Source organism: Chrysemys picta, chromosome 8, assembly GCF_011386835.1.
Source record: "Chrysemys picta bellii isolate R12L10 chromosome 8, ASM1138683v2, whole genome shotgun sequence".
Classification (NCBI taxonomy): Eukaryota; Metazoa; Chordata; order Testudines; family Emydidae; genus Chrysemys; species Chrysemys picta.
This window is the reverse complement of record NC_088798.1, coordinates 81,711,008-81,726,527: the sequence shown is the minus strand read 5'-3', so window position 1 is coordinate 81,726,527 and position 15,520 is coordinate 81,711,008. Positions and strand designations below refer to the sequence as shown.

Below are 15,520 nucleotides of genomic sequence, written 5' to 3'. Positions count from 1 at the left end.
CAGCTGACCAAAGAGCCTTTGGAGACGCAGCATGGCTTCATGCATTCACCACAGCTTCTCATGAGGTGGTCATTAGGTATGACCCTCTATTGACAAGTTGTGTTAAGGCCAGGGGAACGGTTACCTTATCACTGCAGCACTGAGACAGATGGCGCTTTTTCCTTCCCTCTCCTGGTTTTCTTTCTCTTGGTTACACATGTAATGCCGTCTCCCGCTCTTGCTCTTCCAAGCTCTAAGATAGTATGAAAGAGAAGTCACAGATACAAGAGAGCTGATTTGTAAAGCGTGAGTGTACTTGTGCACCAGGTTTCATGGTATGAATTTCAGATGGAAGATAGAGAATTGATAGTATCCCATTACTGCCATTAGGGATTCACAAGTGATTACCCAGAGGGCTAGGTAAATCACAGGGTTTGCATCGCAACAGGACATACCGAAAGAGTCAATATGTGAAGTTTTGTGTTAGGTTGATCCTGGCACCCGGTTTAAGTTGTAGCTAAACAGGAGTAAGTTGAAGTAGTTTTACACCGACAAAACCTTATTAAGTGGCCAGTTTCTAGGCTGGCAGTTTACTTGAGTGCAGATCATGGATGGTGCCAGTTTGGATGACACTACACTTTCTACGGGCCAATGGAAGAAACCACACTGGGCCTGGCTAGCCTCTGAGACAAAGCTACTTATCTATGCCAATTCCTTCTTCCTGCTGCTGCCATTTGTGTTGTGGTGTGCTGAGGCAAGGCTACCAATTCTTCAATGGAACTCACCCTGGGGTCAGAACTCAGTGGGGAGAGCCTTACAACTGGTGGCTGCCCTTGAGCAGGAGCTTTTAAGAAGTCTTGATGCTTTATGCTAAGTAACCTTCCTACCGCATTCAGACCAGCTTGTGGTGAGCAAATACTGAGGGCCACCAGTGGCAGCAAAGAAAGGTGGGATATTTTAGAATCTGTCATATAATAAAACTCTTTGCTTCCCCCTATGGTTAAGTAATGTCAGGGGTTTGGCTAAAACTTTATAAAGGAGAGGGGGGGAAATGACATTTCAAGTGACAACCTAGGCTGACATCTCAACGTCAGATCACTGTGAAATGGGGTCAGCCTCACTGCCACATAAGTGCATGGGACATTTGTGCTGCAAACCTGTTGTTTCTGTACAATCCTGGGGAAATGTGTGAATGTTTGTTGGGGATATGCGGGAGGGGGCAAGCCTTAGTGGGGAAGGGCATGATTTTTCTTTGTGCAGGATAATCATGCAGCAGTAGACAAATATCTCAGCATGACCCTGCCCTTTAGATTGATTTTTTCGGTTGGAAAAACGAAAGCAATTTGGCCATTGGGTTGGGCCATGAATTGCATTCATTTCGAAAGTGAAAATTAAATTCCTTGATAAGGATAATAATTTTCATTTCTCAAAAATCATTCGGTGACATTGACCGACTAACTTATTACAGTACTGCTTTGAAGTTGTTGCTGATGTTGCTGCAGAAAAGGTATTGTATGAAGATTTCAGTTTGTGTGCAATACTACAGTGTTAAGAATAGTGTGTGTGTTTGCTTTCCTTAACACGCACACTGACTTTTCTGAAGCTTAAACTTGAGTTCACAACACTGATGCTGGGTATATTAACTTCTTTGTGATGTAACTTGTGTTGTTCTATGGAAAAACTTAATTGTAAAATAGTAAGATTCAGTTAAATTTCTGTCTCTATTCATTTTGCAAGATATTTAACGTGTATTTCAGTCTGAAGCTCTTTGAAAATGTGTCTCCAAATGATATCAAAGTGCAAATAGTTTGGAACAGTACAAAAATAAGAGGAAGGGTGAGAAATATCCTGTCCACCAGTTAGGGTGTTTGGGTTTTTTTTCTTTTCTGTTAGAGCAAATTGGTCATTGATTTATTTTGTCTTTGACTTGCATTTATTTCAAAAACAAAAGTTAAATACCTGGATCGGGGAGCACCTGAATATGGAAAGTTTTTAAATGGTAGAATATTGTGTATAAAGGAAACCTCAGGAAAGATAGTTACTCTCTGCCTGATCACAGGAATTCCTATAATGCAATTTTATCATGAGTCTAATGATGATATTAGGTTATTTTTCTTAGAGACCCTAGAATCTCAAGAGACTGCATGAGAATCCCAGCCTTCAGTAAGTTTCTGACCTTCATGCTTGCAGAGAAAATTTTGAAAATGTAAAGCATGTTCACCTAAGCGCTCAGAAAGCAGATAAAAAGAACCCCACATTTATTATTTGTAAATAAATTAATTTTTTACACCAATCTCATGGGGGTTTTTGTGGCCTGACTCATGCTTTTGGTTTGCTTGGGGTAGACAGTACTGGAATTCTTAGAAGATGCTGCTTGAAATACTAGGAAAATATAATTCCAAAAGTTCTGAAGACCTAAATTATTCAGTTGATTCAAATAAAAAGGAATATGAGGTCACATGACAGATTATTAATGAAGCTGAGCCTGTGGTGCAATTGCAATGCAAATGTTTCTGTTCTCAGTGGCTTCTATGGCTTTTAACTCTGTTAGGATAAAATTGCCCATTAAATGTACCTCTTTGCTCTGCACTGTAGAGAGAAGCAAGAGGAAAGGTGAACAGAGGCTCCCATGGAGGCCCCTTTGCTTTAGCTCTGCAGGGTTGAGGCTCTTTGGCTTTAGGGGAGGTCTGACTGGAGCTGGGAGAGGGGAAAACCTAAGGAGCAACCAATCTCTGGAGCATGCTTCCTTGGAAATCAGCCACCCACAAGTTACTATTGATGGGAATTCTCTGGGTGTTTTACCCTTATCAAGGGGAAAGTATCAGGAGCTATGCTGCAAAAGAGAAGAGGTTAGGCAGTCAGATGGGAGTGAGGATATCTGCAGAGGTGGCTTCACTGTTCCCCATGGATCTACTCCCTGAAAGGCTGTAGCCGGTTCTCTTGTGTGTGAGACCATTGTCTCTCCCCCCTTGGAATCAGTGAGTCAAAGGGCATGTCTACGCTGCAATTAACAACCCACAGCAGGCTCAGGCGAAGAGGTGGTTTCATTGCAGTGTAGACATTCGGGCTCGGGCCAGCACCTAGGCTCTAGGACCCTGCAAGGTGGGAGGGTCCCCAAACTCGGGCTGCTGCCTAAGCCACAACGTCTACACTGCAGTGAAACAGCCCCTTAGCCTGAACCCCACATGCCTGAGTCAGCTGGCACAGGCCAGCCGCAGGTGTCTAATTCCATTGTAGACGTACCTCAAACTTCTCGAGGCTTGGACTTGTACTACCTAATATGGATTTATCCCCAGAGGAAAATGTGACCCTGCATTTGGTCTGATGAAACTGAGTGTGAAGACGCTCAGCCTGAGGGGGACTGTTAATAAAATCAGAATGGTATCTGTGTGCTTTATTTTTTTTTCTTTTATCAAAAAGAAAGGTGTGGGGGGAGGGGCTCTAACTTTGGAGCTACTTAGCTTTAGCTATCGCCCTGCCAGCCCTCAGCTGACAGAGGAGAATGGCTTACTGCACTGAATATAGCCTTATTGTTCAGACTTTAGTTAAAGGGCTATTTTTCCTTTGTGCAGTAGTGGTTTTATAAGGTACTTTTTTCATCTACAAAAATATTAGACCTTTTTAAAAAAACAAAATGATGAGCTGACCCTGCAGATGCTTACCCCTAAAAGGAGTCCTAGTAAAGTCCCAGTAATGTCTTTGAAGCTAATAGGACTATCCAAGTGAGCACAGTTGCTCTCATGTTTAAGTGTGTGGGAGATCAAGACCTATAATTACTCTGAATTTTCATTAACAATATGCTAGTATCAGTGTCAGAGTCTATCAAAAGAAACTTGTGCTAATTGTTACTAATTACTCTTTAATAGCAGTGTTCAGCTGCGTTAATGTTTTCCTTTTGGGCTATATTTTAAAGAAATGGGCTAATGATCAAAGTTCTGATGCAATCTACTCCCAAGAGTTACCTCAGATGCAAACACAGCAGCTGACATTCATTATTTTATTTTTACTTACCAGGAAAAAGAGATCAAGATCTTGGCTGCAGAAATTGATGGACTGAAGAACTTTGGCTGCTTGGAAGTATCTCCAAGTTTGGAAGGATTGCGAGACGAAAACGCAAAGCTTAAGTACCGGCTAAACGTTCTTCAAAAGGTGAGGGAGGAAACAGGAATTAGCAATATAGTACATATTGGTATATGCTTTCCTTCACATCAGGCTAAGAGATTTTATTTTGTTATAGCTAATACTAGGTAACAACTTGTTCACCCTGCACTCTGGTGCCACAGTTGTAAATGGTATATTCATAGAGCTCTGTTCTTTTACAATTCTTTGGACAATATGGCTTTTTGCTAACATTTTGGTATAATTGCCTGTAGTCAGTTAATCATACCCTATAATCTCTTCTGCATTCTTGGAGTAGGGCACTCCTGTTAGAGTTGAGACCCTACTGAGGTCAGCTAATGGGCACATACATAAAAGTATGAAAAGCTTTGCTATACCTGAACCAGTGAAAGTATTAACACTGTTAAGTTCAAAGGGTGGGGGATCTGTACTAAAAATCTGGGAATGAAGGCTAAAGTGAAAATGGTAGGAGAAGCTATTTAATCTAGAAAGTAGTAAAAACAGAGAATAAGGTATTGCTGTGTAAAAGCAACAGAGATAATTGGCATATTTCAGAAGAGATATTTAGTTAATAAATATGCGTATAAGGTGAAACTCACGCCAAAGCAGAGGGATCCAGGCAAGTTCCTATGCATCACATGAACGACCCATAATGCATACAGTATGAAAAGGCCCAGTCTTTTCCCCATTGACTTCAGTGGGAACAGGAGCAGTATTAAGTCCGACCATTGTCAGTAAGAAGTTCCTAAAATAAAATTTGTAGAGCTTACTTGAGAATGTATAACTTTAGGGCACATCCAAAGACTATGTACTGTGGAAACTGAGAGCCAAATTCTTTGGTGATAATGCTTTTGCATTTCCGTTGTTTGTATTGCAGTAATACTTAGATGCCCCAGCCTGATCTGCTCTGGTTTGCCCCAGGCAGCTTTTGAGTGAGAGTTTGAAGTAACTTCTCCTAGAATGTTGTGACCTTAGTGTTTTGACATTGTTTTCTTTCAGAGTCTTCAAGAGGAAAGAAATAAGTCAGTGAAAAGCATGATTAATATCAACAGCCGTGTTCAGGAGATCTTTAGAGATGCCATCAAGGCTGCATATCCGGATTTAGAAAACCCCCCACTGGCAGTCACGCCAAGTCAGCAGCCCAAATTTGGGGATTACCAGTGTAACAGTGCTATGAGCATAACAAAGGTAACTATTTAAAAAAAATTCTTGGTGCATGGGACTTCTGTGGGGTCTGAAGCTCTGTAAGGATATATCCAAAGCAATATCAGGTTCTGTATTAGACACGTTTTAGAGTCTGATCCTGCAGTCTTCACTTATATGATGACATTGAACTTGGGGAATTTTGGGTGCAATAGGAACAGGCCCTTAGACTTCTGTTTTGATGAATAGTGCAAGACTAAAAGGATTCTGAAGACCATCAAGGCTAGCTGAACTACCTCTGAAGTCTAGGTTTTTGTAGCTAGGTAAGGGGCAGTGTTTGTGCATTCAAGGGAGTATGTGTTGCTCTTTTAAACCTTTCAAGTACTTTTCAATTGCAAGTTAAAGAGACTCGAACCTCTGGCTTAATTATTTTATTGCCATAAATGCTTTACACTTGTTCCCATAAAATAATCCACTGTTTCTCCTCACCCTAAACATACACTTACTACAATGTTGTACAGTGTTACTACAATGAGTTCTAGTTGTATTAATTAGACAACAGTAGAACTGCAGCCAGACAACAGCAGAACCCCATTTATCTGACCCTCCTGTTACTGCAGGGGTTCTCAATCTGGGGAATGGGACCCCTCAGGGGGTCACAAGGTTATTACATGGGGGGGTCGTGAGCTGTCAGCCTCCACCCCAAACCCTGCTTTGCATCCAGCATTTATAATGGTGTTAAATATATAAAATAGTGTTTTTAATTTATAAGGGGGGGGGGTCACACTCAGAGGCTTGCTGTGTGAAAGGGATCACCAGTACAAAAGTTTGAGAATCCCTGCTTTACTGGTTCTCCACAGTTACAGAACGACCAGACTGGCAGGGTCAGAAGCAGGTGATCTCTCCTGTGGCCACTAGATGGCACTGCAGCATCACATTTTCTCATTCTCCGGTTTATCCAGAGTTTTGATCATTGTCCCAATTAGACCGGATAAACGGGATTCTGCAGTAATTTGGCCATGTGGTCTCATGCACAAATGCAGTACTTTTGGCACCTTATTTAATAAATGTAACATAAATCAATGATGTCAGGCTTAGTATGCCCCAAAATTATGCATTGTCTGAGCTGCACACCACCAACAAAAGATAACCTGCAGCAAAACGTACTGTATAGTTTTCTGTCGCTTGCTCTGCAAACTACCTGTGAGAAAACAGTAATATTAACCATTGTTCAGCAAAGTGATATCCAAGAAAGTTGAGGGTGGGCGATGAAAAAAGAAACTGCAGGAAGGGAGAGCCAGTAATCCTTTGTGAGAGATGTTGGATAATAAAGGAGAGAAGGATGTCAAGTAAGAATGCATGGCATGGAGTTGTTTTAGAGTGTGTCTTCATTGCAGTGTTAACCTAGGTGATGGGCACCAGGGTCAGCCTAGCTCGGTTGTGAGCAACCACACTGCAGTTACTCCGCCTAGCTGGGGCTGTACTACCCAGCTGTGTCACTAGACTTCTGGGGTACGTCTCGAGGTTCTTTGTGCTGCAGTAGACTAAGGCTCTTTGATCCTTTCCCAGTGAATTGTGGAAGAAATCATCCTTCTGGGTACATGGGGGGAATTGTGGGAAGATGTTGGAGGACAATGAGTGGCTCAGCCTTCCTGCTCACTGGAAAGTGTGCAAATTACCAGCCCAAGTGAGAGCAGTACTTGGGCTTTAGTCTATACACCCAGACAAGCCAGCTAGTCCAGGTAGAAAGCACCACCAAATTCAGATCACAGGTTATTGTTTGTGGACAGGAGCCTGGGCTAAGAACAAAACCTGAGTAAAAGCCAGGTTAGCTCTTTAGTGAACCTACAGCCAAATTTGTAGGTTTGGGGTGAGCACTGGGAATGTTATTTGTTTTTAAATGAGAGAGTGAATAAATCTGGATTGCTGCCTCTGGAGAGTGTGTTTCATTACTGCAGCTACTTTTTTTCCCATTTCCCAAAAGGAGGAATGTTTAGATTCTATAATTTCTGGATAACACATTTTTAAGATCATCCTGATTTTTAAAAGCTATTTCAGAACTGAGCAAAAAGGAAGCAGTTCTGATAAAATCAAATGAGATCAACAATGTCTGATTAAAAGAAAAGAAAAATGGAACCAAGTCTTTTGTCCAAAGAATCAAGAAAACTGACTTCTCTCATAAAAATCAGCTTGTAACAAAAGCCCTGGCGTATCTGAGAGAGTTGTCTTTTGGACAAACTTTGATCTGTGCTCCCCCTCTCTTCCCCCCCCCCCCCCAAAAAAAAAATCTGTATCATTTTGATATCCTCAATCATGGAAAATTTCAGCCTGAAAAGTTAATTTGTCAATGTTGTAGGCTACTGAAATCTTGGGGTTATAATGGAAATTGTTAGGCAACTTTAATAACAGGCATTGCTGTTGAGTGTGTGTGTGTGTAAATTCTTTGACACCTGGTTAAAATATTATTAGGTTTCCTTGATGGTTGTAGTGTGGCGTTTTCAGAGTGCACTTTGGTACTGATGAGCAAAACAAAACAGGAAGCAAATGAAACATCGGAAGGGGTTGGGTTATAATGAAGAAGCAAAATTAGGTTGTAGGGAAAAATTAGCAACTTAGGTGCATTGTGAACTAACGGAGAGTGAATTTCAGTCTAGCTGTAAAAGTATCCAAACTTCCAGTATGTTCATGTCTTTGTCTCTTTGAAAACATACATCTTCCACACTATAATTCTCAACACAAGTAGCTTTTCTGTTTTACGAGTTTTTTCATTAATAAGAATCATAGAAAATAAGGGTTGGAAGGGATCTCAGGAGGTCATCTAGTCCAACCCCCTGCTCAAAGCAGGACTAATCCCCAAACCGATTTTTGCCCCAAATCCCTAAATGGCCTCCTCAAGGATTGAACTCACAACGCTGGGTTTAGCAGGCCAATGCTCAAACCACTGAGCTATCCCTTATCAATTTATTAAACATCATATCTCTATATTTCAGAGCCCTTGTTGTAATAAGCAAAATACTTATTTCCCCATGGCATACATACAGGGGTTGTTATATACAGCTGCCTGTCCCATTGGGTTTCGCTCCTGGGCAGCATTGATACGTGCCAGACAGCAACCTCTTGGTTTGAACTGCCAATGCAGAAACAGCTCTCACAAATGTGTGTTGTCTTCCTTAGATCTCATTAGCATATTATGACAGCCTCAGCCGAAAGATCTGTCTGTCTCTTACAGTAACAGGTCCTTGGGTGACTGCACAGATACAGACTTTCAGAGTAATGCCTTTTTTTTTTAACATCTTGACCGCCACTTTACCCCAATTAAGTAATTGTTAGGATTCTCATACAGTACTGTCTTCTCTGTGTCTACTTTGTTTTCATTACTTGATGCCCAAACGCTTACTCGCATTTCAGAGTCATTTATATAGTTTCTCAAGTCCCAGACTGTCAGAGGGACTGATGCCTTAAGGCTTGCTGTATTGGACTTTGATACAGGCTTTGTTCTTTCCTTATGCATGTCTCTACAACTCTGTGTTCATACTGGACTAACAGTGTGCTGAGCACTATGGAATTGTAAAGGCCGTGTGGCCTTCCCCCCTCCAAGGAGCATGATTCCAACTCCAGTTAAGCTCCCTTGTTATAATGTGCACCTTGCTAGATCATGTGGCTCCCAAGAACTGCCTTCAAAAGAGACAGCAATCTGTACACTGCTGCTGTGTGGTAGCAGGAATGAATCTGACCCCTGGGCAGCACTGATACGTGCCAGCCAACAGCCTCTCCATTTGACCTGCCAATGCAGAAACAACCATCACAAATGTGTTTTGTCTTACTGGGAGCTCATTAGCATATTGTAACTGGGGTTTCAGCCAGAAGCACTGCTAGAGTAACAGATATGTGGGTTATTGCCTTCATAAAGACTTGAATACCATCACCTGTAATCGTTGGCTCAATATTTATTTCCCCTGTTTTGGCAGCTTATCCCTTGTTGAGCCATTGATTAAAGTTATTGCTGCTGAAAAGAGAGGTTTTTTTCCTTGCCTATTCTCAAGCTTTACTCGGGTCATATTGTGTTGATGGTAGGATCAAATGAATCATATAGTGCTGCATTATATCTGAAACTGAAACTTGTTAAGCTGTCACATTTCATGGTGGACGGGAAGTTAACAATATAAACATCCAAGAGTCTGGAATCCAAATCGCTGAGAAAATAATAGATCTTGTGGCCTTGAGGTGAAATGGTGCTTACCTCGCAAGGTGATAGATATTTTGAAAACACTGCAGAATGACAGAAGAAAATCAAACTCCATGAAACACATTTTTATGGCAGATTTCACACAGTGTGAATGCATAGTTTGTTCAATGAATTGATTTATCTCACAGAATTTCGGGTCCTCAAAACAATTTTAAATATCAGGTCCCTCTTAAAGGGTAACTTGTAAGATTCAATGAAACCCCCACCCCACCCCATATTAAGTTTAATGGAAAGAAATGCTATTTTACAACAAATTTGCTAAGCTAAGCACTGTTCTCCTTACAGTAGTCCTAATGCAAGACAACAGATCTGCCTGATTGTGATTCACATATCAGGAGGTCATTTGCAATACTTAATGGCAGCCCAGCTCAGTCTTACGTAGTTATTTCTCTGAGATAATAGTTTTACAGATTCACTGTCAGGTTAAAAATCATAATAAAAATAAAACCAGTATATTTCCTTCACTTTGTTAAAAATAACACTTTCAATTACCAAAACTAAGCATTTTAAAATTCTGATTTGCCCATCCCTGTTTATATTGCATAGTTATTTTTCATATGATTCTTCTCACTTTTGTTTTTTTCCTAGTTAGTTTCACATTTTGGCTCTCAGTCACTAGCACACTGTTTTAATGTCTGAGTTCAAAATTGGGCAGGGGAATGTTTGTTTTAAAATCTGATCTTCATTACATTTCGTAAAGTAAATTTTGAAGATTTGTATGAAGTTTTGGCGCTCTCCAGAGGACTGATATGCCCAGATTTTGGATAACACGAGAAAATTATAAGGGACAATGTGGACAGTGCTTACTTTTTAAAAATCTGCTTTCAAGACTGGGCATCCAGCTGGTGGGATTTTCAAAGTCACGGCTGTATGATGCTGTACACACCAGGCACGGCTGCCCTCCCAGTTTCTAAATTTCACTCCAGCCAAAGTCGCTCAAAACACTTTAGCACCCTTTCATTTTCACCCAGGTTCTGCTAGGGCAGTACAATGACCTCACGGGCACTTGAATGGGTAGAAAATCCCCCCAAATTTGGCCATGATGTGGGGGAATTAGTCACTGATATTTTTAAAAGTGATATTAAAGCTGCTTTTCCCATTCGGTGCCTGCAGAAGTGAGGAAGAAGCACAAAAGGGCAATTCTACACACACTCATCAACTTTTTTAATGCTTGGGCAGGTGCAAATAGCCAACTGAGCCACTCATCAGATGCTGGGTACTGAGGGGATTTTCAGATCTAGTTTTGGCTGCACCCAGGGTTGACTAAATTAGAAAAGAAGATGCTTTTGTTTTTGTTTTAAATTCAATTAGTGAACATGATTTGAAACTGCATTCTGCGCCTAGTGTAGGCACAGTTCAAACCACACACACTGGTTGTTGTGTAGCCTGGAAGGAGCTTAGGTTACAGCCAAGACCAGCTAGCATGATTTGAAAGGTGTACACTAGGTGCTGAATGGTGCTTCAAATTAGGTTGGCTAACTCGATTGAAACAAACAAAAACCTAGCCTAGAAAAGGCCCAGATTGCCAGCGTGCTTAATCGGGGTGACCTGAGAACAAAAATGTATAGTCCTCAACTTTGTTTTAACTGACTGACAAGGTGGATGGCTTTAGCTGTTTTGGACAACGTTTTACTATTCCTGACATCAGTTTTACATTTGTCACCTACATATAGGCTTCCAGAATGGCCCTTTTGCAAGGTTTCATTGGTCATTTTTGCCTCACTGGCATCTCTGTCAGCTGCCGTGTACGGTGAGAGGACAAGATCAGAAACAAGAATAATCAAAGCCAAACCCAACAACTGCCGCCTCCAGCACTGGTTCAGTTTCAGTAGCTTTCTTGGTATGGACGTATAAGAATGGAAGACCAATGAATTCCAAAGCGTGCATGTCAGCGATCACATGGGTGCCAAAAGTTTTGATGGCACAACAAGATTGCCATTGACGGACATCAACTGAATATACAATCAGATCACTTTAAGCACCTTGCCAGAGATCAATCCGAGTGTCTCTTGATTTGCAAGAAGGCTACGTTCCTTTGAGATTTCCCATGATGATGATTAGTGCTTAGTGGGATTTTCAAAAGGAACCATGCAGATTTTCTGGGGGTGCAGTGGGTTCACATAGCGTATGATGTGCTAGTGAGGCCTGGATACCCAGTTTTGAGCAGTGTAAAAACAGGCTATATTTAAACCTTTGGTGCACATGATGAGCAAAGACAATATTTGAAACTAGCTAGTTACGTGTGTTGCAGTGATGTTTTTCTTTGCACTTTCCTATGTTATAAGGTGTAATATCACCAGGACATCTTAAGGTGGTACCAAATTCCACAGGTTTTAGGACCAGATCTTGGCAGGGCTTTGCATGTAGCACTCCTATTAATGCCCATGGAAGTGCCATGCATAACATGCTTACAGAGCTAAGTTCTTAATGTTCCACAGAGATTATTAGAAGAGAGGAATTTAGTGGGTCTTGTCAGTGTAGTATCAACTCAGATTATATTTTATTTTCCATCAGATTCGCCCATGATTAGACTGTACTGAATCCTCTCATTACGTTTCAGATGCTTCCCAAAACCAACGAACAGAAAGTGAGCCCAAGAGAAATTGCTGATAACATTTCCAGAAACATTCCTGAAAATGAATACATTGAGAAGGTTGAAATCGCTGGTCCTGGTATGGTCACTGTATTGTTGTACCTTCCCAACATTTAAATTTGATGTTGCAGCTATTCTACCAAGTGGCAATAAAGGAGACAAAATCTAGTTAGATTATTTTTTGGCTTTATAAATAGAATTAAAATTTGAATTACATTCAGTTTTGCCTGATGAATTTGGCAGGATAAAATCTGCTTACTAGCACTTGCATTAGAATCAGTGGGTGAAATCCTGGTCCCAGGGAGGTCAATGGGAATTTTTCCATTGGCTTTACTGGGATCAGGATTCCACCCAATAGGCTTCTAGGTTTTGTCCATAGTACAAAATCACCACCAAAATTGGCAGTCTTGGGAGAAAATGATTGGGCCTGGAACCCAACCCAAGCTATCCTTTCGTCCTCCGAGGAGATCGTTCCAGCTCAGAGCTAAGGCACGATGGCAGAGCAATGTGGAAAGTATGACACTGCTACTGCTCATGCTCTGAAGGAAGTGGAAGACTTTAGTCTCTTTGGTACTCACTCTGACCCCATTCATAAGCACTAAATAAAATGAAATATTTTGCGGATGGATGGGGAAGAGAATCTCTGTTAGCCCTGTATCAGAGGGGTAGCCGTGTTAGTCTGGATCTGTAAAAAGCGACAGAGTCCTGTGGCACCCTAAGGACTAACAGACGTATTGAAACATAAGCTTCCATGGGTGAATGCAATGCATCTGACGAAGTGGGTGTTCACCCACGAAAGCTTATGCTCCAATACGTCTGTTAGTCTATAAGGTGCCACAGGACTCTTTGTCGCTTTCTGTTAGCCCTGCAACTCAGTAAAATCAAAGCAGTGCCCAAATGTTCTGCAAGTCTGAATTTTTCTAAATGTGACACTGTGGTTTTAAATATATGGGAACTGGTGGCACTTGTACATAGTAAAGCCTCATGTGCATAAGTGCCTACACCAGGAGTCTCAAACTCAAATGACCACAAGGGCCACATGAGGACTAGTACATTGGCCCGAGGGCCGCATTTCTGACACCTCCCCCCCCGCCGCCCTTGGCCCTACCCCCACCCCCCTCCTTCCATGAGGCCCTGCCCCGCCTCTTCCCACCCCTTCTCTGCCGCCATTTCAACCCTTTCCCCAAAATCCCCAACTCCACACCATCCCTGCCCCCAGGGGGTACAGGAGGGGTGTGGGGTGTGGCGGGGGCTCAGGGCAGGGGGTTGGGGTGCAGGAGGGGTGCGGCAGGAGGTTCAGGGCAGGGGGTTGGGGTGCAGGAGGGGTGTGGCAGGGGGTTCAGGGCAGGGGGTGCAGGGTGTGGCAGGGGGCTCGGCAGGGGGTTGGGTGCAGAAGGGGTGCGGGGTGCGACAGGGGGCTCAGGGCAGGGGGTCGGGGTGCAGGGTACGGCAGGGGGTTGGGGTGCAGGAGGGGTGTGGCAGGGTATTCAGGGCAGGGGGTCAGGGTGCGGCAGGGGGTTCAGAGCAGGGGGTTGGGGTGCAGGAGGGGGGCGGCAGGGTATTCAGGGCAGGGGGGCGGGGTGTGGCAAGGGGCTCAAGACAGAGGATTTGGCTGCAGGAGAGGTTCGGGGGGCGGGCTCTGGCCCAATGCGCACCAGAGGCAGGGCAGGCTCCTTGCCCTGCCCTTCCCCTGCGCCGCTCCGGGAAGCGGCCGGAACCTGGGGGAGGAGGGGCACAAGGGTTTGTATGTTGCGTTGCTTCAGGCACTGCCCCCAGCAGCTCCCATTGGCCGGGAACGGGGAACTGCGTCGGGCCAGAGCTGCTGTAGGTAAACGCTGGGGAAGGGCGGGGGGGCTGCAGAAAATAACCCCGCGGGCCGCATGTTTGAGACCCCTGGCCTACAGGATAACTCGCTGGGACAGCTGTGAGTAATGTCACTTAAGTATATAAGTGTTTGCAAAACACCCCGAGATACATTTTTTGTCAAATATTTCACTCTTGGGTTCACTCTTGATTACAAGAACCCCAAAACAGGTACTTAGCAGATCATGTAGCATTTGATATGTATAGTTTAGACTTCTTTGCTTAATAGCATTTTGTTTGTGGAAAACAGTCTCTCATAACCTGGTAAATAACTCTGTTTTTTTCAGAGAGTGATCATGCTTTTTTCCTCTTACAGAAACAAAAGTTTATTAAGACGTCGTGTAGTTAGTTTTAAATACTGTATTTTCCTTGTATTGTGAACTTTGCTACTAAACAAAATTAAATGGCTTTCAAGGATACTTTTACAGCACCAACAACCATTGTTTTTCCTCTAAAGGTTTTATTAACGTCCACTTGAGAAAGGATTTTGTGTCCAAACAACTGAGCAGTTTACTGGTGAATGGAGTTCAACCACCGGCTATTGAAAACAGGAAAAAGGTGTGCTTAGCAAACTTTCATTAAAGTCTCAGTACTGCTTTCAGTCCAAATAGCAAGTGCTGATGAATGGTTCTGACTCGGTTTTTGCTTGGTATGCCTGTACTTTCTTACTGAGCTTATAATGAAGGTTTTAACAAACATTCCAACTACAAATACACAGGTTATTACTATTTTAACAGTGGGCACTTCGGGGTTAGTCAGTTTGCAGCTGTTGGGGCAGCAGGGGAGACTTGGACTGACTTGGCAAGGAGATCTGGACGAAAAGTCTGAGGAGTGGAGACTGGGTTGTTAAGGGGAATGGGACATGGGGACGTGGGTGGGGAAGAGACAGGAGAGGGACAGGTGGGAGGGAGCAGAAGGGGTCAAGCTTGGGAGGAACGGACAGAAGAACCTGTGCCCACTCGAGCACTCTCCCTTCAGAGCCTGCAATGAAACCCGAGATTCCTATTCCTTTTCTGTCAGCAAATATCTGTGCAGACCACGGGCAAAGTGTATGTCTCATCCCCTTCTCGTGTGGTCCACATAGAGGACGACAGCATACTATCGCTATCAGTTACTCAGTTCAAGTGGCAGAGGTCTGTGCAGTGGATCTAAAGGTTTCAGTCCTGCTCATGACCCATGTGGATGTCAATATGACGCCACATGATGGAATTTCTTGTTTATTCAGTTTGCTGCTTTGAAAATCTAGGAAACTACACACTCAAAAACTGTTAAAAGAAGCAACAGAGGGTCCTGTGGCACCTTTAAGACTAACAGAAATATTGGAGCATAAGCTTTTGTGGGTGAATGCCCTCTTCAATTCACCCACAAAAGCTTATGCTCCAATACTTCTGTTAGTCTTAAAGGTGCCACAGGACCCTCTGTTGCTTGTTACAGATTCAGACTAACATGGCTACCCCTCTGTTACTTGTTAAAAGAAGGTTATTAAGGTTGCAAAGTCAAGTATTCAGAAGTTAAGAAATGCCAGAATTAAGGTTGCTCTTGCAATTGAATGCTGCCCAGAAAACTGGATTCTATCC

At 42.9% G+C, this 15,520-nt stretch overlaps 1 protein-coding gene across 3 annotated transcripts in view; it reads left to right on the top strand.

The window, feature by feature from the left end:
• Nucleotides 1-15,520, top strand: part of RARS1 (arginyl-tRNA synthetase 1) — a 34,173-nt gene that overhangs the window by 4,657 nt on the left and 13,996 nt on the right. The window contains exons 2-6 of one of the 3 annotated variants that reach the window (XM_065554880.1): nt 2,099-2,142; nt 3,994-4,128; nt 5,098-5,286; nt 12,048-12,159; nt 14,401-14,501. In XM_065554880.1, coding sequence (XP_065410952.1) covers nt 5,134-5,286; nt 12,048-12,159; nt 14,401-14,501 — 366 coding nt within the window. In that variant the 5' untranslated portion in view covers nt 2,099-2,142; nt 3,994-4,128; nt 5,098-5,133. Of the gene's footprint in view, nt 1-1,386; nt 1,487-2,098; nt 2,143-3,993; nt 4,129-5,097; nt 5,287-12,047; nt 12,160-14,400; nt 14,502-15,520 lie in introns of those variants that run through there. The other 2 variants (XM_065554879.1, XM_005295709.4) reach the window with 2 other exon arrangements.